This window comes from Falco rusticolus, chromosome 8 (assembly GCF_015220075.1).
Source record: "Falco rusticolus isolate bFalRus1 chromosome 8, bFalRus1.pri, whole genome shotgun sequence".
Classification (NCBI taxonomy): domain Eukaryota; kingdom Metazoa; phylum Chordata; class Aves; order Falconiformes; family Falconidae; genus Falco; species Falco rusticolus.
Genome location: NC_051194.1, coordinates 12,280,417 through 12,302,434, shown reverse-complemented (window position 1 = coordinate 12,302,434; position 22,018 = coordinate 12,280,417). Strand labels below are relative to the sequence as shown.

General features: G+C 62.9%; 2 protein-coding genes across 2 annotated transcripts; one reads left to right on the top strand and one right to left on the bottom strand.

Annotated features, from left to right (window-relative positions):
• Nucleotides 1–15,316: 15,316 nt before the first annotated feature.
• IL17B (interleukin 17B) lies at nucleotides 15,317–17,590 on the top strand. Its single transcript, XM_037398110.1, has 2 exons — nucleotides 15,317–16,389; nucleotides 16,617–17,590. Exons 1-2 carry the CDS (start codon nucleotides 16,253–16,255, stop codon nucleotides 16,873–16,875), a joined length of 396 nt encoding a protein of 131 aa, XP_037254007.1. The 5' UTR covers nucleotides 15,317–16,252; the 3' UTR covers nucleotides 16,876–17,590.
• A 404-nt stretch (nucleotides 17,591–17,994) lies between these two features.
• Nucleotides 17,995–21,180, bottom strand: PCYOX1L (prenylcysteine oxidase 1 like). The gene is made up of 6 exons (XM_037398577.1): nucleotides 21,090–21,180; nucleotides 20,631–20,837; nucleotides 19,962–20,136; nucleotides 19,661–19,872; nucleotides 19,419–19,559; nucleotides 17,995–18,819 (listed from the first exon to the last, which is right to left on the bottom strand). The coding sequence occupies exons 1-6, from the start codon at nucleotides 21,178–21,180 to the stop codon at nucleotides 18,161–18,163; spliced, it is 1,485 nt and encodes a 494-aa protein (XP_037254474.1). The 3' UTR covers nucleotides 17,995–18,160.
• Between the last annotated feature and the right edge of the window lie 838 nt (nucleotides 21,181–22,018).

Here is a 22,018-nt window from a genome sequence, read left to right as displayed (position 1 = left end):
CTGGCTGGAAGAAGCATGGCTAACGAAGAGCCAAGGCACACAGCAGGTCGGTCATTGCCTTTCCCATGTCTCAGCCCTTCCCCGCTGCCCCCAGCCCACTGACCACCATCTCCCCATCTTTAGCTGGTGTCCCCCAGGAGCTGCCCCCACCTCCACAGGGCAGCACAGCGCTGGCCCCCTCCCCAGCCCACTGCTGGAAGGTGTGCGGGGGGCACCAGGAGCCTGCAGGGAGGGCTAATGCCTGGTGTCCCCGCTGCTGGCCCCGGGGCAGACGGAGCGTGGGAGCGGTGCCGGCACCAGCTCTCCTGCTCTGTTTACACGTCACATTCCCGGGCCGGAGGAAGTGGTGCAGGGGTGAAGTCCCAGTGGGGACAGGCCATCACGTCACCGGCCTCCAGCCCTTGCTGGGAAGGGCTGGTGGGAACCCAGAGCGCAGTGGGGAGAGCTCCCCATGGACACTGTTCCCAAGCAGTGCGGGGCGGCTGCTCCAGCATCCTCCTTGCTCCCTGGGCTCTGCTCCTCACCCTGCGCTGGCATGGCTTCCAGCCGGAGCTGACCAGAGAAGCTGGCCGAGGGGGATGCTCCTTGGCATGGCGGGCATGCAGGAGCTCATGCAGGGCCACCAAAGAACCTGGAGCTGGAGCAGGCAGGGAGCAGCGAGGCTCCCTTTCCTCTCGTGGAAGCACAGCTGTGGTGTGGCTGGAGCTCATTAAGCTTCCAGTGCTCTTGGCGACTTATCCAGGCTTTATCATCTTATCTCTGCTCCAGCAAGGGAGAGGGGGAGTGGGGCTATGTGTACAGCATCGTCTGGACATCAGAGAAGCCCAGTTAGTAATTCACTTCCCCCGCAGGCCCCAGCTTTCCCAGCCCTGCTTGCTGCCTGCCCAGCCAAAGACACTAAAAGAAAATGCCCTAAATGGGTCGAGCTCCCAGCAAGCAGGAGATGAGATGTGGAAAAAGATAGAGCACAAAAGTTACATCAAGACTGATACTCAGGCGCTGTTTCCCTGCAGTGCCCATGGAGCCAGGCTCCCCTGTGCCGGCAGACCCTCCGGCAAGGCTGGCCAGGGGGGCACGCAGTGCATGGGGTGAGCGGTGCAGCTCCCCTGCTCAGGCATGGTGGGGCTGGAGGTGGGAAATAATAAAAACGAAATTTAAGAAACAAGGTTGAAAAGGGAGGGGAAAAAAAAAGAAAGGCAAATCTTTGAGGAGGGATCCCAGGTAAGAAGGCCAGGCTGGAAGAAAGAGAAGTTGCCCTACGTACCAGTGACCAGCGAGTCAGTCCCACAGCAAGTGCCAGGGTGACCTGTTGGCCACCATGGAAGCATCTTTCCCATGTGCAGCATGGTGGGTCCCACAGCCCCATCCCCAGGCCCTGTCTACTGCTGTGCCTCGTCTAAGGGAAGCTGCTTGTCCATCTCTCAGCGGAGCTCAGCCCAAGGAGAGGCAGTGCCATCCACCTCGCGGCCCTGTGTTGCCCACCATGACAGGGCTGTCCCTGCAGAGCAGGGGAAACGTGCTCCCTCCCAGCGGTCTCAAGATGAAGACCTGGCTACACGCACATCACCAGCCGGCATACACAGACCCTGCTGCCCTGGGGTGGGAAGCCTCCAGCATTGCCAGCGTGTTCCGCTTCCCTGCAGCTGTTGGGGAAGGAGCTTAACAGCACTGTCGCACCCCCATCCCAAGCCAGCCTTAGCGAGGGCTGAATCCCCCAAGATCCATGGGGAGCAGATGGCCAGGACAGGCGGCACTGCCTGATGTCTGGAGCTGTCTGGTGCCCTGCAGGGCTGGCTGTGCCCGAGGCAGCCCCACCAGCGTGCTGCCTCCCGGCATGCTGACCATCTCCTGTGGCTCCAGCACTGCACAGCACCATGCTTCCCTACCTCGGTGACAGCGGGACAGGGAAGGCATTGGTGCTCAGCATCTCCTGCTTTGATGTCTCACATCAAACAGAGCCTGGGCAGGCTGGCCGCCACTCGCTCAGCCCAACATGTGTCTGTTCACCCGCCTAGCTGACAGCCACACACAGCATACACCCTCCAGGAGCCCTCTCCCCAGCCCCACAGGCAGCGTGACCATCCCCAGCTTGTCTACCAGCACCAAGCAGCTTCGTACCTCACCTCAACCCAGCAGTGGGAAGATGCTTGCTCGCAGCAGCTGTAGCCCAGGTGCTGGAGCCTGGCCCCGCTGCACCAGCACCACAGTGGGCTCCCTCTGTGCTGCCCTGCAGAGGCCAGCTTTGCCCTGATGCTGCTGGCTCTCCCTGCCCCAGGACGGTGCCGCCACAGCCTTGCATGGCCACATCAGCTCCTTGCTCAGCTCTGCTGGTTCCTGCTGAGTGCACAGTGGGGATTTGGCTGCTGCCAAATTTTGGTCCCTGTCTGTCCCTGGGGCAAGCCCAGATCACCCACCAGTCCCTTTCCCTGCCCAGGCTGGCATCGCTGGGGTGTGGGACAGAAAAGCCTGGCTCCCCCCAGGTGACCATGTCCCTGGCTCTGCAGGGGGTCTGAGTCCAGCCTCTGCCCCTTGACTCTGTGACCATGCCAGGTGAGCCTGGCCCTGCACCTGCTGTCCCTGCTCTGAGCCAAAGGGCACCCTGAGGGGCTGGGGGAGCACTGGGACCCCCCAGCCAGTGACCCCCTCGGTGGCTGGTAGAGGAGGCAGAAGAGGAGGCCTAGTCCCCTGCCCTCTCCCTGTGCCCAGCTGGCAGGTGCTGCTGGCAAATAGGCACTGCCTCGGCTTCCCAGGACATCCCCAGAGTGGGGCAGGTGGCATGTCCCCGTGGCCCGGGGAAGGCAGAGCCAGGCATGGGGGCAGGGCTGAGATGAGCCCTATGAATGTACGTGGGCCTGGGCAGGCAGAGGGTTTCGGGGTTCAGGAGCAGTGCAGTGCCCCCCAGCATCTGCTGGCCTCCAGCCACAAGGACATGTGTTGGGCTTTATCCCCCCGAGCTGGAGCCTCCCCCCGCGCAGGAGCTGCTCCGCTTGCCTTCTCTGTGTACTCCCGGCCAAGGTCAAAGGATGGTGAAATGGCTCCACAGCTCAGATTTCCAGCCTGTTGCCTCACTGCTTGCCGCTCGATTCCATCTTAACTCATGAAGAAAAAGCTTTCTCTGCTTCTGCCCCACACAGGTTAAAGCACTGGGGCGGCCCCAGGGAGCACGCTGGGGTCCCAGCCCAGCCCTCAGCCCCCTGCACTGCCTGTGCCCCTGCCTGCAGGATGCCTGTGCCATGCCACTGCCCATCATCTTCGCCAAGGCACGGCGGGGACGGGCTGAGCGCAGTGCCCGCAGTCTGCTGGATGAGGCAGGAGCTCTCACTGTGCCGCGGGCTGATGGTATGGCTCATCGTGGCCCTGTTCGCCATGAGGCAGGCTGCACTGCCCGGCCCTGGGCACTGCCTTTCCCCAGCTCAGCACCAGGAGAGGAGGAGCAGCGGGATGCCGGAGATGAGCAAAGGCCGGTTTTGCTGGGGGTGTGGAGGAACAAGCCTTGGAAAAGCCTGATCAGGAACAAGGCTGTTCTTGGATAGAAAAGGAGACCAAGAACAAAAAAGAAAAAAAAAAAAAGCTCTTAATCATCTCCAGACTGCCTCTTGACAGGCATGGAGGGAAATGCCACTCTATCCAGCAGCCACCCAGAGCTGCAGCCTGTCTAGACACAGCCTTCCCCGAATTCCTGCTGATAACTGCTTGGGAAATCTTTGGTGGAGGCATCTGCCTGTGTTTGTTGGAAATTAACTCCTCTCCCATCAGCTGATGGCAGCGAGGCAATGGCACTGCCCTTCAGCAGGGCACCCTGGCCGGTGCACGGAGGCTGGGGAGCTGGGGCAGGCGCTGGCAGGATAGCCCTGTGCCAGGGACACCACACTGGGATGGGGACACATGCCATGTCGCATTGGTGGCTCCTCATCCCCGTGTGCAGCAGCTCAGTGCCGAGATGCTGCGACTTCCTTGGGAGCAGCCAGTGACAGTGGGAAGCCCTTGAGGCACAGCGGGATGGAGGCAGACTGGCTGGGATTATGGTGGCCACAGCTGCCCTGAGAGATTACATGCCCTGGTTACTGTCACCATCCCTTTGCAAAGGGACATACAGGCCATACAGGAGCTTGTATGCCCAGGGATGGCATTACGCCCCAGCCAGACCCGCTGTCCTTGTGCTGGACCCAAGTGACAGTTGGTGGTTGTCCCTGTGGTGGTGAGAACCGCCCAGCAGAGGAAGGAGGCAGTGGGACATGGCAGCTTGCTGCCACATGCCTGCGGGGCATGGTGTCCCCAGGTGACCTGCTGGGAGGGGACAGGCTCTGCTGGTGCCCTGGGAGTGGAGGGACGCGTGGAGCCAGCCATAACCCAGGCAAAGGCAGCACTGCAACCTGCAAGGGATGGGCAGGGGGAAGGCACGACCCAGAGAGCCTGGGGGAGCCTTTGCAAGGCCTAGGCTGAAGGCTGACTATGAACAAGCCATCCCCATCCCCTCACGCTGTATGGGGCCGGCAGCCCCGCCATCGCCTACTGCATGCCCTGCACCCTCCCCACCAGCCCGGTGCCTGGGCCAGGGCTCAGCCGCTGGCTCCCACAGGGTCACCACACTCTGCTGCAACCCCGGGGGTTCGAGGGTGCAGCAACCATTCACCCAGTAAGCAACAGAGCCAGGGAAATGCCCGTGGCTGGGAGCACACCAGGGGTGCTGTGGCCAGGGGGCAGAGCGAGGCAGAAGCACAGGCTGGGTTGGCACTGGGGTCCCAATAGCTGCGGGCTGTGGGGTGCTCTTGGTTAGTGCAAGTGCACTGGGTAGGGTGACTTCAGCCCCCTGCAAACCTCCAGCCCTGGCTCCATCCCCTCCCCAGCCTGTTATCCTCAAAAAGTGGCAGCAGCACGGCCGGCCAGAGGAGCCGAGCGAGCGGCCCATGGCCCCTGCTGCACGGGGAGCCCGCCTGCCCAGGCTCGCCTCTGGCTTCCCATTTTTTCCATCCTAGACGTACACAGAACAAAAACCAATTCCTCCCCCAGCCCCAGGAGGGCCCTTCCCCGCCTCCGAGAAGCTGGGTGAGCCCCACCAAGCCCCTCTCAGGATGGAGCTGTAGACACAGATTTTGGGGAACCTCTTTGCTCAGGACCGCCTGGCCCCGAGGCAGCTCAGGCCACTCCTAGCCAGCTCCATGCCCAGTGGCTTTCCCTGCTGGCATCCAGTGGCCGTGCTCCACTTGCCTTCCTCCCTCCTCAGGCACAGCATCCGTGCACCTGGGGCGGGGGTACCCCTTCCCACCTCCCCAAAGCCGGCTGGGCTGAGCGTCCTGTGGCTGCCAGAGGGGGATGCTGGAGGAGCCCTGTGCTTTCCCCTGCCTCCCTGTCCCTGCCCATGCCCGGGGCAGGCATCGGGCAGCACAGGCATACTCCCACTGCTGGGGGGGTCTCAGCACCAAGCGTCCCCGCTGCCCCAAGCAGCCAGCTGCCCCATGCACGCAGCATGCCCACCCACCCGCTCCCGTCACCCACGGGCACTTACCTGCTGCCCCACACCTGCGGCGGGGCACTGCAGGAACGTGGGCACATGCCCGCCACCTCCTCCTGGCACATTATAACCCGCTACTGGGACCCCAGCGCTGCCAGCCAGGGTTTTTTAAGTGGCTGGCATGGGAGCCCTCGGCGAAAAACTCCTTCCAGGCTGCTCAGAAGCTGGAAAACCTTTTTCTTTTTACCTTATATGAGCTGCAGGAGGAGGCCAGCCTGCGATGGGCACCGCTGTCAGGGGCGCCGAGGGGATCCATTGGCTGGGGTGCCTCACGTGGCCCCGACGCCGCGACCCGCCGCAGCGCAGCCGAGTGTTGCTTTTACCCCCTAAGGAAGGGCCGCTTGACAATTTTCATATTTCTTCTAAATTTGGAGATTTCAGACAATGCTGGGAGGCTTGGCTCAGGATGCCAGAGGCCCATGTGGAAGTCATTAAGTCAGAGAGGGGGAGCGAGGGAAGGAGGGCTGGGGGGAGCGGGGGGGGTGGGGTGGGGAGGAGAGCGGCCAGGGCTGCGCCGACTGCCAGCGACGCGCCTGGGAACCCAGGCCATCCCGCCTGGAGAAAGTTGTTTGCAATAACGGACTTCCTCCCGGCCCCGGGACCGCGCACAGGGGGGATGCGCATCCCACCGCCGATGAGGTGGGGGTCCGGCAGGGCAGGCTGGCCATGGGGCTGGGGAGCGGGGGTGGTGCTGGCGTCTGCTCCCGCCGGCGGGGGGAAGGAAGCGGAGATGCTCCCTGGCCCGGCTGGAGGTGGCTTGTGATTCCCATTACTTTGAAAAGCTCCATCTGGCCTGGGAAAAAAGGCGTTTCAGCGGCCGTGGGGCTCTCGCTGGGCTGCTGTGTGCACAGGGTGAGATCCCCGAGTGCCGGTGGGACTGGGACCTCCATGGGACGGTGGCGAGGCCGGGGCTGCAGGGCTGGATGCACGTGGCACCTTTCCCTGGGTTTTAGCTGGTGTGGGAGCTCCATCACAACAGGGCTGTGCTGGCCCCAGCCCCTCCCAGCCCTGAGTGGACCATGAGTCCATGTATGGCCTCCAGCTGGGGCCGGGTGGCAGATTGGGAGGGAAACACCCAGCAGTGAAGCACCTTCATCCTCTGGCGCTGGCCGTCAGCCCCGGCATGGCAAGGAAGGGGGTCACCTCTGCTCCTGGCACTGCTGCCCTGCTGCGATCCCCCCGGGCTGGCAGGGCTGGGCTGGGCTGCCCCTGGGCACTGAAGCAGCAGCAAAGGAGGAGGAAGCAGCTGCTGCGGGGTCCTCTGCAGCAAGCGGTAACGGAGAGAGAATGGAGGAGCAACTGGGGTCACCAGCAGCTTCTCCTCTGGGTTTTCCAAGGTGGTGTCACTCCCTCCGGGGAGCAAAGGGCTGGTCTCTGGGGTCTCATGCCCTGAGCAGTCCCCTGGCTTGTGGGAATGAGCTCGATGCTGAGCCACACACAGGCACAGCAGCAGCAGCAGCAGAGCGCTTCTGGTGCCTAGGGACATGCATGCATGGCTTTAGCCTCAGTGGGGACAAACGTAGAGTAAGAGTCTGGTGGGGCAGGACTTCCACCAGCAGCACATCCCAGAGAAGCCATGGAAGGAGAGGTGTCCTGCCATCCCCAGACAACCGAGCCTGGGAGCTGGGGACAGCCCAAACCCAGGACCAGGGTGCCTCTGCGATCATGCCAGGCTTTGTACAGGAGCAGTGTGGAGTGCTTGGCATCCCTCCTGCTCGCCCAGACTTATGCACCACCTCAGCACTGAAGCCCCTGCTACAGGAGCCGAATGTCCCTGCAGCACCTCTGTGTTTCCCCCCGGGACACCCCTCCCATACCAACGCTGTGGACGGCCATCAGCCCCCTCCCCCCATTAGCCCCTTGCCCATGCAAATGGGGCAGCCGCCAGCCTGGCACAGCTCTGGATGGCTGCAGGCATCTCGGGAGGGTCAGGGATGGAAAGGCCACGCTGCTGCCTGCAGCTGGCAGGGAGTTGGGTGCTCAGAGTTGTCCAGCTCATCTGGGGGAGGTGGAAGAAAGCAAGCTGGCAAAGCTAGCTCTGAACCGGCTGGGATGGCTTTGCTCAGCTGCTGGAGAAACACCCACTGCTAGAAAGAGAAAGTGTGGGCTATTCTTTTTGGGTGTTAAAGAGGCCAGAAGGAGAGGCAGCGGCTGGCCAGGCTTCTGTGGAGCATCCAGCCACGCCAGCTGGCTCTGGGGACAGTGCCCCGAGATGCAAGATGGGGACAGTGGGGAGTAAAACCAGCATGGAGGAGTTGTACCAGCAACAAGGTTCAGCCCAGGGAGGGGACGGGTTGTCCAGCAGGTTGCTGCCCTGCCAGCTGCAGTAAAGGAGAAACAAGGAAGCAGGCTGCGCTTTTTGCACCACTACACACGCACACTCTCAGATGCACACACTCGCATCTCGCTCCACCCCAGGCACCCTGCAGCAATGAACACCATGGCCTGGCCATCACAAACCAGGTAAACGTAGGAACCACCATGTGCTCAGCCCTGCTCCCTGTTCTGCAATGGGGAGCGCAGGGTTGGCAGGCCAGCTCTGCCTGGTGGAGCTGAGGACAAGACATGGGAAAGCAGCTGCTAGCACAGCCCTGGGGGACGCTCAGCGTCTGCAGGAGAGCAGGGACTGGAGTGGCAGTGCCTAAACCTGCTGGCAGCGTGCCCAGACCTGGAGGAGAAAGGCAGCTGGTGTCCTCCAAGGAGCAAGAGCCACCATCGAGGTACCTGGCCAGGAATACAAAGGACTTCCCTGGGGCTGCTGGCAGCAGACTGGGGGAAAATTAAAAAAACCCTGCTTGTTTCACTGCTTGTTTCAGTCCCTGCACACACAGAGATCCAGTAGCCCTGCGGCAGGACGAGCCTTGAGCAGCCCGTCCCGCGGGTCTGCCTGCAGCCACGGGGGCATGGGGCCAAGCCCGGGCTAGGCTGGACGTGTGAAGGGAACGGCACAGAGCACAGCCCTGCCCACGCTGCCCCACAGCAGGGACATCCCCCTCCCTCCACTGCAGTTAAGCCTTGGTGCACAGCACAGAGCTGGGACAGCACGTGTGGCACGTCCCCAGGACACACCGGTGCTCTTCCCTGGGCCCTGAGCCCTCCCACGCTGCCTCCGACCCCCAAACCCCTCACTGTGCTGGGCACCCCGTGCCCGTGGGTACCGAGCTCATCCCCGTGCCGTGCCCTGGGAGCCCAGCAGTGTCCCCAGGATCCCGCATGGAGCTGGCATCTCCTGTCCCCTGCCACCCTCCGTCCCCTGTCCCCCCCACATGGCCATGCAGCCCCTGCTCTCAGTGGGCTGGCTTTGAGTGAAGCACAACTAACTGCTGCCATTAAACAAACCCTATAATTAGAAACCAGGTTTCTTAAATGAAGTGAAAAATGTAACGTTAGCCTCTGTTTGTTCGCTGGATGCTGCTCTCTTGTTCCATGACCCAGAGGGGTCGTGCCCTGTGGTTTCTGAGAAGCCTTAATAAGGTAATGTTTAGGAGGTTACTATCTTTACAACTCTTGTCTTATTACAACTCCATAAGAAAAACATTTGGGGCAAAGCAGGATTCCTTGGCGCGGGTTTTTGTTACTCCTTCATTAAGATGCTACCCAGTGATCCCTCCTCGTGGCAGAGTCAGTTTCAGTATCCACAAAAGCGATTTTTTTCCCACCTCCTGTCAACCTCCAGCCCCCTTGGCTGGGTGTGAGGGCCCAGCTTGTCCCACGTGGCTGCGACAGCCCTGCTCCCAGCCCATGGGATGCCATGGGGCTCTGATGGAGGGGGAGCCCCCAGGCTGGCTTTTCGGGGCTGCTCCCACCTTCCCGGGAATAAGAGAGCCCAGGGAGCAGTAAGAGAAACCCCTCTCCCACAAGCCCCGCTAACATCCAAACACATCACATTTACAGCTTTTTTTTTTTTGTCTGCTGCCTGACATCAAAGGGGTGGCTGGGGGGCAGGCGGGTGTTCCTCAGCCTGTATGTTGTTACACCCGAGAGCAGGCAGCCCCTGCCTCCCTGGCCCCACGCACGTGCCGCTTCCATTGCAGGGGCATGATTAATGGGTGAGCGGGGCTGGAGCAGCTCTGAAGGTGACCTTCAGGACTGGCCCGTGCTGCTTCGGTAAATCCCTTCCCTGTACCGACCGACTGCTAAAACAGCAGCACATAGGGCCAGGGGATGGGGACCAAGGCAAGAGACTTTCTGGCCTGACTTCAAACCACCGGTTCTCACCTGGAGATGACTCCCCGGGAGTTCAGGGGCTCTTTCATGTGCTGCAGTGGCCCCGTGCCCAGGGCTGCAGGGAGGAGAGGTTTGACTTCAGCATGACCCACCAGGGCAGACGTCAGTGCCACCGCTGAGCTTTCAATTTACCTCCGCCTTGCCCTGGGAAGCTGGGAACTTGAATGCCCCCTCACACGCAAAAACCACCCTAAGCCCTAAAAATAAGAGACTTTCTCCTCACAGACCCAGAGGACATCACTGGCCTAGAAGCACATCCCTGCGAGCTCCTTCCAGCCCTGTGGCCCTGCAGGAAGAGCAGCAGGAATGGCTCTGGGCTGCTCCGCGTGCCCCACACGGGGCTGGAGAGCCAGCCTATCCTATGGCCAGGAGCTGGGATGCAGAAGGCATCCTGGCAGGACCGTGTCGCACCTTTGCAATCTGGCATGAAATGCAGTCACCCCTCCAAAGCGCTCAGGGGTTGGTGTCCACCCCCCATGTTGGCTGTCTTAGGGGGCAGAGGGAAGCAACACAAGTTATTTGGAAGGCCAGCACTGCCAGCCCGTGCTCTGTGCTGGTGGGCAGTGGGGCACAACCAGTACAGGCAGGAACCAAACGTCTGGGGAAGGCAGGAGGGCAAGCACAGGGGACATGGAGGGACTAGGGCCCCATCGGGCTTGCCAAGCTGATAGGACCTGTGCCTGGGTAGTGCCTCAGCTGTCCCTGCAGCCTCCCTGCCTGGAGAACGTGGCTCTCCCCTGCTCTGACCTATGGGGAGCTGGGGCAGCTGCCCCATGCAGAGCACCCAGAGGGGTCCCACTGGAACCAGGCTCTGTCCCTGCTGTGGCCTCGAACTGGCCCTTCCAGTCCCCCCCCACTGCTGCCACAGGGTGAGCCAGACGTGGTGCAGGCAGCAGGAGCAGGGAGCTGTGGGGCTGCCGCCTGCACCGCACCGGGCGCTGTGCCGGGCAGGGGCGGAAGGAAGCATGTGTTTCCAGCACAGGGAGCAGGAGAGCAGGCTTTTTCCATCAGGTGCTCTGTCTCCAGGAGCAGAAAGCAAAAGAAAACAAAAGGCAGGAGAGGAGCGGGGCAGGAGGAACCTGCACGTCTGGATCATGTAACCAGTGACGTGCTGTAAACGCTGGGCGGCTGATGAATGTGCCGAAGGGGCCGCAGCAGGATGTGCTGGACACGCACCCTCCCTCCCACCCCACTGTCCCAGCACTGCCAGCAGCTGCTCTCCCAATGCCTTTGGCTCTCCGTGAGCCTCCTGCCTGGGGGTGGGCAGGCTGGGGTGCTGCTGGTCCGGCGGCCCCCAGCCCCAAAGGACAACCCTGCACAGCTCTGCCTCCCGACGCCAAGGCCTGGCTGTTATCTCACGCATGTGATCCAAAGGGCATGATCCGCAGACAGCCCGGAGCATCACCCAGCTCCCCGCCTGAGGAGGCAGAAGGGCCGCCGAGACAGCTGGATTAGGGCTATATAAATAATTCTGTCCTTTGATGCAGAACCCAGGCGCAGCGAAACCCCAGGCTGCCGATAGCTCATCCAGTCCCTTGTGTGGCTGCCACGGTCACCCCGCCTGCCTGTGGCACCCCAGCACCTCAGGGTGGCTCTGTGGCTGCAGCATCCACATCAGGCAATGCCCCTTCCCCCCACGGGAAAAGCCTTCCTGCCAGGGTGGGACTGTGGGGACAGCATCAGCGTCATGGGGGTGCAGAAGGGGACGGTCCCTGTCCCAGGGCAGCTGCCCAGGGAAGGGCACCCACCCCGCTCAATGCCAGCCATGAATTCCGGCCCGCCCTCGCCAGCTGGGCTGTGGCTCTGTTTATGCAAGTGCAGGAGCCGGCAGAATTAAGCACTTTTTGTTTTTCCCTTTTTTGAGAACGGGGATTTTTAATTCCCACCAAACAATGTTCTTTTTCCCGCAAGCTTAAAATAAGCCTTTTTGGCCTGGGCGTCTCTGGAGCCGCTCACGCGCTGAGCGGGCCTTTGTGCAAATATGGATGTGAGCATCGTGCTGCCAGCACGGCCGGGCGCTACCTGCCGGGGGGCGGCGGGGGGGCATGGGGGGCCCTGGCCCCTGCCCTCCTCCCCGCTGCAGTGCTGGGCTGGCTCTGGCCAGGCCAGCTCACCAGAGCACACTGACACTTGATGAGTGGAAAATGTTGCTCACGCAGAGATAGGAGGTGCTGCGGCTGTGCTGGAGCCTCCCAGCAGCTGCCCCCCCCCCACCCCACCCCCGGCCGCCTAGCCCACGGGTGTGTGTGTGCTCAGGTGGCCTGGGGCATCACAAGCCCCATAGGGGATCCGGGCTCAGGATCAGCCTGATGCCCAGAGAAGTGGCCATGCCCTGCAGCCTGGCAGCAGCAGTGATGCTGCCCATCACCCACAGTGGGTGGTGGGGACCGCAGACCCCACGCCAGCAGCTCCTGCCCTGGTGGGACATTCCTGCTTGTGAAAAAAGGCAAAAAACTCTTTTCTGTCAACATGGTAACTGTGGTCTGATTCCCCCCATTTCTTTACCTGCTGCCACATGCTCTGCCACATGCTCCCTGGCCAGTGCATCCCTCCCATCAAGCACGGCATGGCCACCCTGCATCCTCATCCTGGCAGCTTAGGCACAGCTGGGGGCAGGCAGTGGGTTCCATGGGTTACCCTGGGAAATACATGCCCAGCTTTACTCAGGACAGGTAGAACCTATCTTCACAGCCCCTCCTGCCCTGTCTGGGGGCCTGTTCCCACTCTCCAGGCTCTGCTTCCACCCAGTTTTCCCGTGGCAGTGGGGCAATGTGGTGGGGAGGTAGCAAGGATGAACATGTACAACAAAACCTGAAAGCACATCCCCGCTCCTCTCCAGGTAACCCACTGCCAGGGGACGATGGTGGGGGTTCCCAGCCTTTCCCGGCCACCCGCTCCCTCGCCTCCCCCACAGGGCTGACCCCAGCACACCCCACTCCCACCAGGGCCACACCACAGCCAGCACAGGCACACGGAGCCCACTAGTGCCCTGTCCCAGCCGGGAGGCAGGGGCTGGCTGTGACCCAGCCGCCTGCGCACACTGGTCCCTTCCCACATGCGAAGCCGGTGGGGAAAAGCTGCCCGCCCCTGCCTCCCCCAGCTTATCAAATTTGGCCATGTCTGAAAAGCCCTGGTTTCCTTTTCACCAAAAAAGATCAAAACTGGGTAATTGGCTGCCGGCGCAGATGCCTCTGAGCCTCTCTCATGTGTAAACAGCATTGCCGAGCGCTGACACAACGCAGGCGGCCACGGCACACACAGGCTGCCAGCACCCACTGGGTGCCCCGGGCCTGCTCACCGGCCCTTCCTGGGGCATCACGGAGCAGGGGGTGAAATCACTGGGGTGCAGGCAGGGGCTGTCTCGGCACCCCAGAAAAGGCTGGTGGTAGAGGGCCAAGTGCTGCTGCAATGCCCAGTGCAGCAAAAGCAGGTGGCTGCAGCGCCCCTGCTATAGCCAGGTCCCTTCTGCCAAGCCCCCGAGGTGACAACAAAAGGGACATGCTGTGCTCTTGTGCGTGGCATCAGACCTCACCCCAGGGGATGGCAAAAGCCCCGAAATGCTGTGCTGGGGCTGCCCTAGGCTGTTAGTGTGGGCTGGGGCTCCCCCGCGGGTGGGAGCAGCCAGGTTGTGCTCCCTGCTGCATCCTGGGCTGGGGGGCTGGGAGGAGGCAAGGGGCTGTGTCGGCTGGGGGCACAGTGAATTTTACCCCGTTTGCGGGGTTTTCTAGAGGCCCAGTTCGTGGACTGGGAAAAGGAGGTAGAAATTTCCCACCTCCCTACAAAGTACAAGGGCCTTCAGCTGCTGGGGACGTACAGGGAGGCAGAGGGGAGCTCAGCATCGAGTGCTGCCACAAAAGCTGGGGAGGGATCGGGGAGGGGAGGGGGAGGCAGAAAACACCAAAGAGGTGGAGCAGCCCCCCAGATCTGCCTGGCCTCGGGGAGCAGCAGCCCCCAACGACGTAAAGGGCCCCTCGAAAGGAGCAGGGCAGACCGTGGTGCCCGGGGGGAGCGGCACCGGGCACCCACGCTCCGCGGGTGGCTGGGGCGGGGGAGGAGGGATGGGGGGATGGATGGGGGGGAGGAGGGACAGGGGGGATGCCGGGAGGGATGGATGGGGGGGAGGAGGGACAGGGGGGATGCCGGGAGGGATGGATGGGGGGGAGGAGGGACAGGGGGGATGCCGGGAGGGATGGATGGTGGGGAGGAGGGACAGGGGGGATGCCGGGAGGGATGGATGGTGGGGAGGAGGGACAGGGGGGATGCCGGGAGGGATGGATGGTGGGGAGGAGGGACAGGGGGGATGCCGGGAGGGATGGATGGGGGGGAGGAGGGACAGGGGGGATGCCGGGAGGGATGGAAGGATGCCGGGAGGGAGGTTTGCGGAGGGGGGGTGGAGAGGGGAAGGACGGAGCGCTGGCGGTGCGGTTGAGTGGAGGACAGCACCATCGTGTGGCACAGCGGCTGCCTGGCCACGGGGACAGGGACAGCCCAGGGCTGGGGGAGCTGCACTGCCGGGCTGCTGCGGCCCCGGCCCACGCCCAGCCCCCTCCCGGGAGAGGCCCCTTCTCCCCGGCCCCCGGGACGGGGCATCACAGCCGGCACCCCCGTGCCTCAGTTTCCCGCACCGCTGGGAAGCAGCAGGGCATGGCTGGGGGCAGCACCCCACCAGTAACCCCCGCAACCCTGCAGCTCTGGGGCTCAGCCCCTAGGCCAGCTGTGAGCAGAGCTGGTGTGTCCCCACTGCCAGGGGTTGGGGACAGGTTAAGGACAGCAGGAGGGGCAGGGTTTGTGGACAGACAGACCAGGAGTGCAGGAAGTGATGGGTGCCATCGACTCACCGCTGGGCAGAAGGGTCTGGTGGCTCCTGGGGACAGCAGAGCTAGTGGTGGCACACAGATGACGGCAGGTTCTCAGCTGTCCCCACAGGGACAGCAGGACAGCCCCAGGCTACCCGCACACCTTGCTGGCAGTGCCCGACACAGCCCACCCCTAGTCGTTCTGCACGCCCCTGCTCCCCCAGCCCAGCAGCCATATCCTTCCTGACCCAGGCAGGGCTGTGACCATGCTGGTGGCACCACCAGAGCCCAAACCCCCTCCCCAGGAAGGCTATTGCCCAGCAAGCCCCTCTGGGCTGCCCAGTCCAGGGGGAAACCCACCACAGCCACTGCCAGAGCCACAGGTGGAGCCAGTGCCCGGGGAGGCGGCGGGTGGCCAAGTCCCAGACCACGCTGGCCCCCTGCCCTGCCAGCGCCGAGGCTCCCTGGCACCTCGGGGACCGGACACACCTCCGGCCGAGTGGAGCCGGGGCTGGGGCTTTCCCTTTTTAGCTCCCTGGCTCGTTGGTGCCAGCCACACTGCAGGACGGCAGCCGGCAGCTGCTCTGTGGAGATGGAGCGGGCTCCAAACCTGGTAGGTGACTGCACGGCGGCTCAGGGCTCGCTCCTCATTTTCTTTCTTTAATATAATTATTTGCATGCTTGTTTACGGGTGGCTACCTGGGTTTGTTTGCTGTGGAGATGCATGTTGTGTCCTGCCAGGCCCATCGCTCCCATGCCTGGCACGGTGAGGATGCAACAGCCTCGGAGAGCAAAGCCACGACAGTCGGATCGGAGAGTCCGGCACCGGAGGGGGAAAACAGCCCTGGCCGAGCAGTCCCTGCCGCTGGGCACGGCACACCATGGGAAGGGCTGCGGGATGGCAGGCAGGGCTGTGGGATGGCGGGCAGGGTGCGGGGCTGCCTGCGGCCGGCTGCAGGGACACAAATAGCAGGGAACAGCACTACAGAAAGCAACTTTGTTCACTGCTGGGCAGCCTGCCGGGTGTCAGCACATGCGAGCTCAGCCCTGCGGGGCCAGAGGGAAAAGGAAAGGAAAAAGCATCTTTTCTCTCTTACCGTCCTTGGAGCACAGAGGGAGGGAGAGGAGGGTTCGGATAAAGATCCCATTCTTGACTGTCTCATCTCTAAAGCGCCTTTTAAACCAGAGGCTGCCCAGGTACAGCCTGAGCTGAGGGTGTGCCCATCCCTCCCAGCACACTGTGCCTGGGGGTGGGTAGGGAAGGGACCGGGCACGGCCCCAGCAGCATGGGCAGGGGCGCTTTGGGCAACGCAAATTGCCAGCTGAGACCAGGGGAAGGGGCTTTGCAGCCACACACATCAGCTAGGGCTTGGGCTAGGGGCTCACCACAACCATGTGCCCACCATCCCCGCTAACTGCCCTTGTGCTCCCACGGGTCTCGCTTGCAGGCCAGTGTTGCCCTTTGGGTGTTGCATGTGCCATCTCAAAGTCAATGCTGTCCTGTTGTCACCTGGTGACCTTGACGCCAGCCCTGTGGGCCAGATAGTCATGTACCATTCTCCTTCCTCCTCAGCTTCTCCTCTGCATCTTCACCATCGTCCTGGTCCCTGAAGCAAAGGACCAAAGCAAGGCAGCAAAGGGCAGGAGAAGGGGCCTGGCACGGCCCCCCACGGCCACCCCTGCCCTCGCTTGGGCCCCAGACGACCCCTATACCACCATGGCAGACTATGAGCGCAGCATCCAGGACATGGTACGCCAGCTGAGGAACAGCTCTGAGCCAGGTGACACCAAGTGCCAGGTCAACTTGAGGCTTTGGAGGTCCAACCGGAGGAGCTTGTCCCCCTGGACCTACAGGTGAGTTTGGGGCAGGGACCTTGGGGACGTGCATGGTGGCTCTGTGCCAGCAAGCACCATGGTGGCCGCGGTTCCAGCATCATGGGGCTGCAGAGGCTACTTGGGAGTGCAATGCAATGCAGTACCCCATTTCACTCTGCAAAGGCATTGCCCTGCCCATCCTCAGCCGCCCACTGCTCCCCATCTCGCTGTCTCTCCAGCCTTGTCTTACCTTCTCTCTCCTCCAGCATAAACCATGATGCAACACGGATCCCAGCAGATATCCCTGAAGCCCGATGCCTCTGCACTGGCTGCATCAACCCCTTCACGATGCAGGAGGACCGCACCATGGCCAGCATTCCCATCTACAGCCGGTTACCTGTCCGCCGGCTGCTCTGCCAGGCGCCAGGTGAAGCGGGGCACAAGCCCTCCGGGAAGAAGAATTGTCCCAAGAAGTACCAGATGGTCATGGAGACCATTGCTGTGGGCTGCACCTGCATCTTCTAAGGCTGCAAGGCTAACCCCTGCAGCTGCTCACAGGCATCTAACCAGCTTGCTCTTGCTTCCTGAGCTTGCCCAGCCCCCTGGGAGAGGGCCACCTGGAGCATCAGGGTGAGAAGAGCCCCTAACAAGATGATGGCCACCCCCAAGAGCTCCCCGAAAATGCTCCTGCAGACTCCTATCCACAGCTTCAGCCCAAGCAGCCACTCCGGAGACACCCAGTGTGGGGGCAGCCCCTGCAAGTCACCCAGCTACGCGGTGCCATAGCTGGCCTCGCAGTGAGGCACCACCCCGAGCCCCCTCACCTCCAGGGAGGAGCTCAGCAGGGTGGGCTGGGGGAGAGAGTCAGGCTGGGCAGGATCAAGCCTCCTCCCTCCCCGAAGTCCCCATTTGTCCATGTTCACTTCATCGGTGCAACAGCCCTGGGAGCCCCTGGTCCTTCCCAGTCCTCCCCAGCCTACCTACAAGATCCTCTGCAGCAGATCAGGCAGCCCAGTGAATGGGCCAAGTGGTGGTTTGGGCAACTTCTGAGGTCTTCAATAAAGTGCATTGCTGGCCGCCGTCTGAGCCGCCCCCTGCCTTGGCTCATCATGCTGCCCCTCCGGCCCTGGTTGCCCCGGGGTGGGTGCTGCCCAGCCTTCTCCCAGCAAGTCTCTTCTGCCCCCCAAAACACAGCCAAGTCCCAGGCTCAGGGAGCTCCAGACACCCCTGGAAACAGAGAGCACCTGGCAACAGGCACTACTCCTGCAAGCCAGGACCTGCAAGAGCCCACCCCGCACACCCATCCCTGGGGTGCTGGGCCAGCGAGCAGGACTAGGCTCCATGAACGCACGGCACGGGAGAGGCCATGGGACCTCCTGCCCCAGCTGGGGCCAGCCCTACCACCGAGTTTCCCAGGGGCAAAGCCAGGAAGGCAGGAGAGGCTGCGGCAGGAGCCAGGCAGCTCGCTGGGGGGAAACCACTGCTACTAACGCCAGCCAGTCTCGTTCCTGAAAGCCCCCCGAGGTCCCTCCCAAAGACAGATGCACAGTGACCCTTTTTCACAGGAGAAGGCACAGGCTCCTTTCCAGTAGAGCCCGGGGAAGGGGAACAGGGAAACTGAGGCACGTGGCTCAGACACACAGCAACACTGGGCAGGGATTATATTCCTGAAAGCAGCACACACTCAAGTAATCCAGGACACAGCCTGTCTCTTCTTCCCCAGCCCCAAACACCCTGGTGTCCCCAAGGCAATAAATACTCCCCAAGCTACTACACACAGAAGCTCCTGGCCCACCGCCTCCCCTGGGTGTCACAGCTCGGTCTTCACCTTGTGCATCAAGTCCTTCTGGTCAATTTTCTCCAGCTCCTGATGCCAGCGGTTGTAAGCCAGCAGGGCCACGTTTTTGGCCGCCACCGCTATCATCTCCATGGAGCTAGCCACCCACTCCACGCCGCTGAGGTAGAAAAGGTTTTCGTGGAGCACGATGGGTGGGAGGGACTTGGCAGCATCATAGCGGGGATACGTTTGCCACTCTGTCACCTGCACTGAGTAGTAGGACCTGAAGAGGGTCTTCAGCTGCTGCTTATCCAGCGGCTGCTGGGAGAGGACACGCCACACCGCAGCCTCCTGGGGCTGCTTGCGACGGAAAGCTGCAGAGATGTTGACAGGACAGATGTTGTCCATGGCGTTGAAGAAGAGCTCAGGGGTGTCAGTGGTGAGGATGCTGGCAAAGGGGAAGAGCTTGGGGTCAGGGAAGCCAAAGTAGGAGGAGTTGAGGTAGCCGTGCACCACAGAGGTGACGGAAGGCTGGAAGGCTCCAGGGAAGTCGGGGATGGGTGGCTCGAAGTTCTCAAAGGTGAAGTTGGTCCTGCTGGGGTGCAGGGGAGTTGTCACAACCACCATGTCGTAGAAAGCTGAGCCCTGGCCTTCAGTGCCCTCATAGTGTACCTGGTACAGGGCTCTCCCCTCTGAAAAAAGATGGTGGACAGTTAGGAGTGGCCCTAAGCCCCAAGTGGTATTGCCCTGGCCCCCTTTTTTCTAGCATGGCCTCCATCCCCTGGTTTTCCAGTACACACCAGTGCTGGACCATAGCATCTGATCATTATGTATGAGTCACCGATGCTTTAGGGCAGTGGAAATATTTTATCAAGCCTGTGGGAGAAAGTTTCGAGAGAAGCCCAGGCTAGTGGGGCAAGGAGGAATGGGGCAGCACAGCCCACCCCAGACCTCAACTATCCAGACCTTCTGCTGTACTGGATGGCGGAGCCAGCCTGCAACAAGGAGGGTGCCATAGAAGAGACCTGAGGGACCTCAGAAGGGAGAGAGGGGAACCTCAGTGCTGAGGTCTGTACTGCAGGCCTGTACCAGATCAGACAAGAGGAGGAGCTGGACAGACCCCTGGGCCCTCACCCAAATGCTTTACCATGACCAGGATGCTCTCCAGCCTGCCAACACTGCCCCTCTGCCCCAGCAGTGCCATGCTGTCACCACCAACCTCCCACCTTGGTGTACTCAGACCCACGCCCCGGCCAGTGGCACCCAGGGCAGACTCCGTGCCCAGACTCACCTGAGCTATGCAGAGAGATGCCTGTCACCCTGGCTGGGATGACGTTGGCTTTGGTCAGCTTCAGCAGACCTGAACACACCAGCTTGTTGCCTCCTTCCACCTCCCAGGTGCTGCCCTGGGCGCCTGCCAGCGACATGGCTCCTGGGGAGAGGAGGAGGAGGATGGCTCAATAGTCTGCCCACAGAGGGGATGCTAAGGAGAGTCACATGAGGAGGAGGAAGAGAAGGGGTCCGCAGTTTCACCTGCAAAGGCAGGCACCAGCACCGACTGCCCGTAGCTGGAGCGCAGGACGGCCGCGATGACGTCGTCCACGAAGCGCTGTGTGACACCCACCTCCAACAAGGACTCGGCCACTGAACGCTGTGTCATGTTGACAAAGGCATCACCTCCCAGGGAGCGCAGCAGCTCCTCCAGGCTGGAGAAGGCGTAGCCATGTGCCTGGTACTTGTAGATCCTGGAACAGACAGGAGCACAGGGCACGTGGTGATGCCACGATGCCAGGGAAGACCCTCCGTGTCCCCCCAGCCCTGTGGGCTCTCCTACCTCATGAACTTCTCCATCACCTCCTCCACCCACATCTGCAGGCGCAGGAAACTGATGCCATAGTGCCACCAGAGCCGGAAGAGGTTGAGCAGGTACCAGTCGGTCTCCTCCAGGACAAAGTGCTCCCCGCTGAATATGGCACTCTTCCCCGCCACCTCGCGCCGGTGCTTGAGGCCTGCGGGCAGCAGGGGGGCCCCAGCCCCACCGGGCTCACACACCTCCCTGGGGCTGGCCAGCTGCTGGCGCAGGCCAGCACCAGCACTGCCGCAGCGGGGATGCGGGCAAAGATGCTCTTGGAGGAGCATCAGGGAGCGTGGGACTCCAGGGCACTGGGACCCCAGCCAGATCCTACATGTTGGGGCACCCCATGGAGTTGCTGCTGCCTACTGGGACAAACTGGTTGGAGTCTGTGAACAAAGCCCACGCTAACTCCACCGGGACCCCATGCCCTGGCACTCTGCTGGACCACCCCGTCCCTTTTTCTTCTAGGGCACAACAGGGCTGGGGGCACAGGGACACAGCAAGGGGGTCTCCGCATGCCAGGGGTGCCGAGGCAGACTGGAAGCAGCCCCCCCCCCCCCCCCCGGGGGCTAGGGCACAGCCCGGGGGCACCCCAGCCCCCCAGCTGAGGGAGGGGGGCCATGCACGTGCTGTGGTGCCCACACTCACCCAGGATCTTGACGAAGTCCTGCATGTGGAGGCTGAGGGCATGGATGGAGGCTCCCCTGCTCTCGTACTGCTGCTTGTTGACGGTGACGGTGGCCAGCCGCCCACCCACGCCCGCCGCCTCGTACACGTCCAGCTGCACCTGCGGCCCGAAGTGCTGCTGCAGGAAGTAAGCGACGGCCGAGCCACCCAGCCCGGCGCCCACCACGGCTGCGGCGGCGAGGGGCGAGGGGCGCCGGGTCAGCGGCGTGTCCCGAGAGCGCAGGGGGCCGCGCTGCCCCCCCCCCACCCCCCCGCCCTCCCGGGTCGCCCGGCTGCAGCGCAGCACGCCCTGCTCCTCCGCGGAGGGGTGCCGAGCTCCCCGCTCCCACCCCCGGAGGCAGGCGGGCAGAGGGCCGGGCGCTGCCGGCACCCGGCACGGGCGCCCCCTCCCCCGCACGCCCCCCTTCCCCCCGGTCCTACCGATGCTGCGCGGCGGGGCGCGGGCGGCGGCGGGCGCGGCCAGGAGGGCGGCCAGGGCCGGCAGGAGCAGCGCGGCGGACGGCGGGGCCATGGCGCGGGCGGCGGCGCGGAGAGCGGGTCCCGGCAGCGCCCGCCCCGGCCCGGCCCCCACCGCAGGCCCGGCCCCCGCGCCCGCCGCTGCCGCCCCGCCCCGCTCCCGGCCGGCGGAGCCCGGCCTGCCCCGGCCTCCCCCCGGAACGGGCCCGCGGGCTCCGCTCCCGCAGCGCCGGGGGATGCTCGCAGCCCTGCTCCGCCGCCGGGCAGCGCCAGGCCGGCCGGGGACACAGCAGCCCGGGTGTCATGGCTCATCTGCCGGCACTCATCCTCAGGGAACGACGCCGAGGGCCAGAGGAGACCCTCCACGTCCAAAAGCTCTGGGTGCGGCACACGGACAGCCCCGGGCGCAGCCAGGGCGGCCACCCTCAGTGCCCTGGGCCCCTCGCCCACCAGGACACCCGGCAACACCCCACTGGGGAGCAGCTGGATGGCGAACCGAGGGCCCAAACCCAGCACCCACCCCCCCCCGCCTCCTGCCGCAGGCTGCTGCCAGAGCACCTTTTCCATGTGCTTTGTCTGTACGTGGTGCTCAGGACCCGGCTGAGGGGAGCAGGCTGCATCCTGCTCGGCTTATGCGTCAGCAAGGGCATTTCAAGCTTCTGCTTGTACTTTCTGCCCTGGGCAAAACAAGGTGCCCCGGCAGCAAGCAGCTTGTGCTATGGGGATCCCACCTGAGAGCCTGCTGCTACTCAGATTACAAAGGATAGCAAAGACTGAGCAAAAAGCTCTAGAAGAGCTAGGGCATGTAATTACAGACCTAGAGCCTGCTGTAGCCCAGGGCTGGCTCTGTACCAAGTGACAAAATTTAGTTTGAGAACCCGTCATCTGAACTT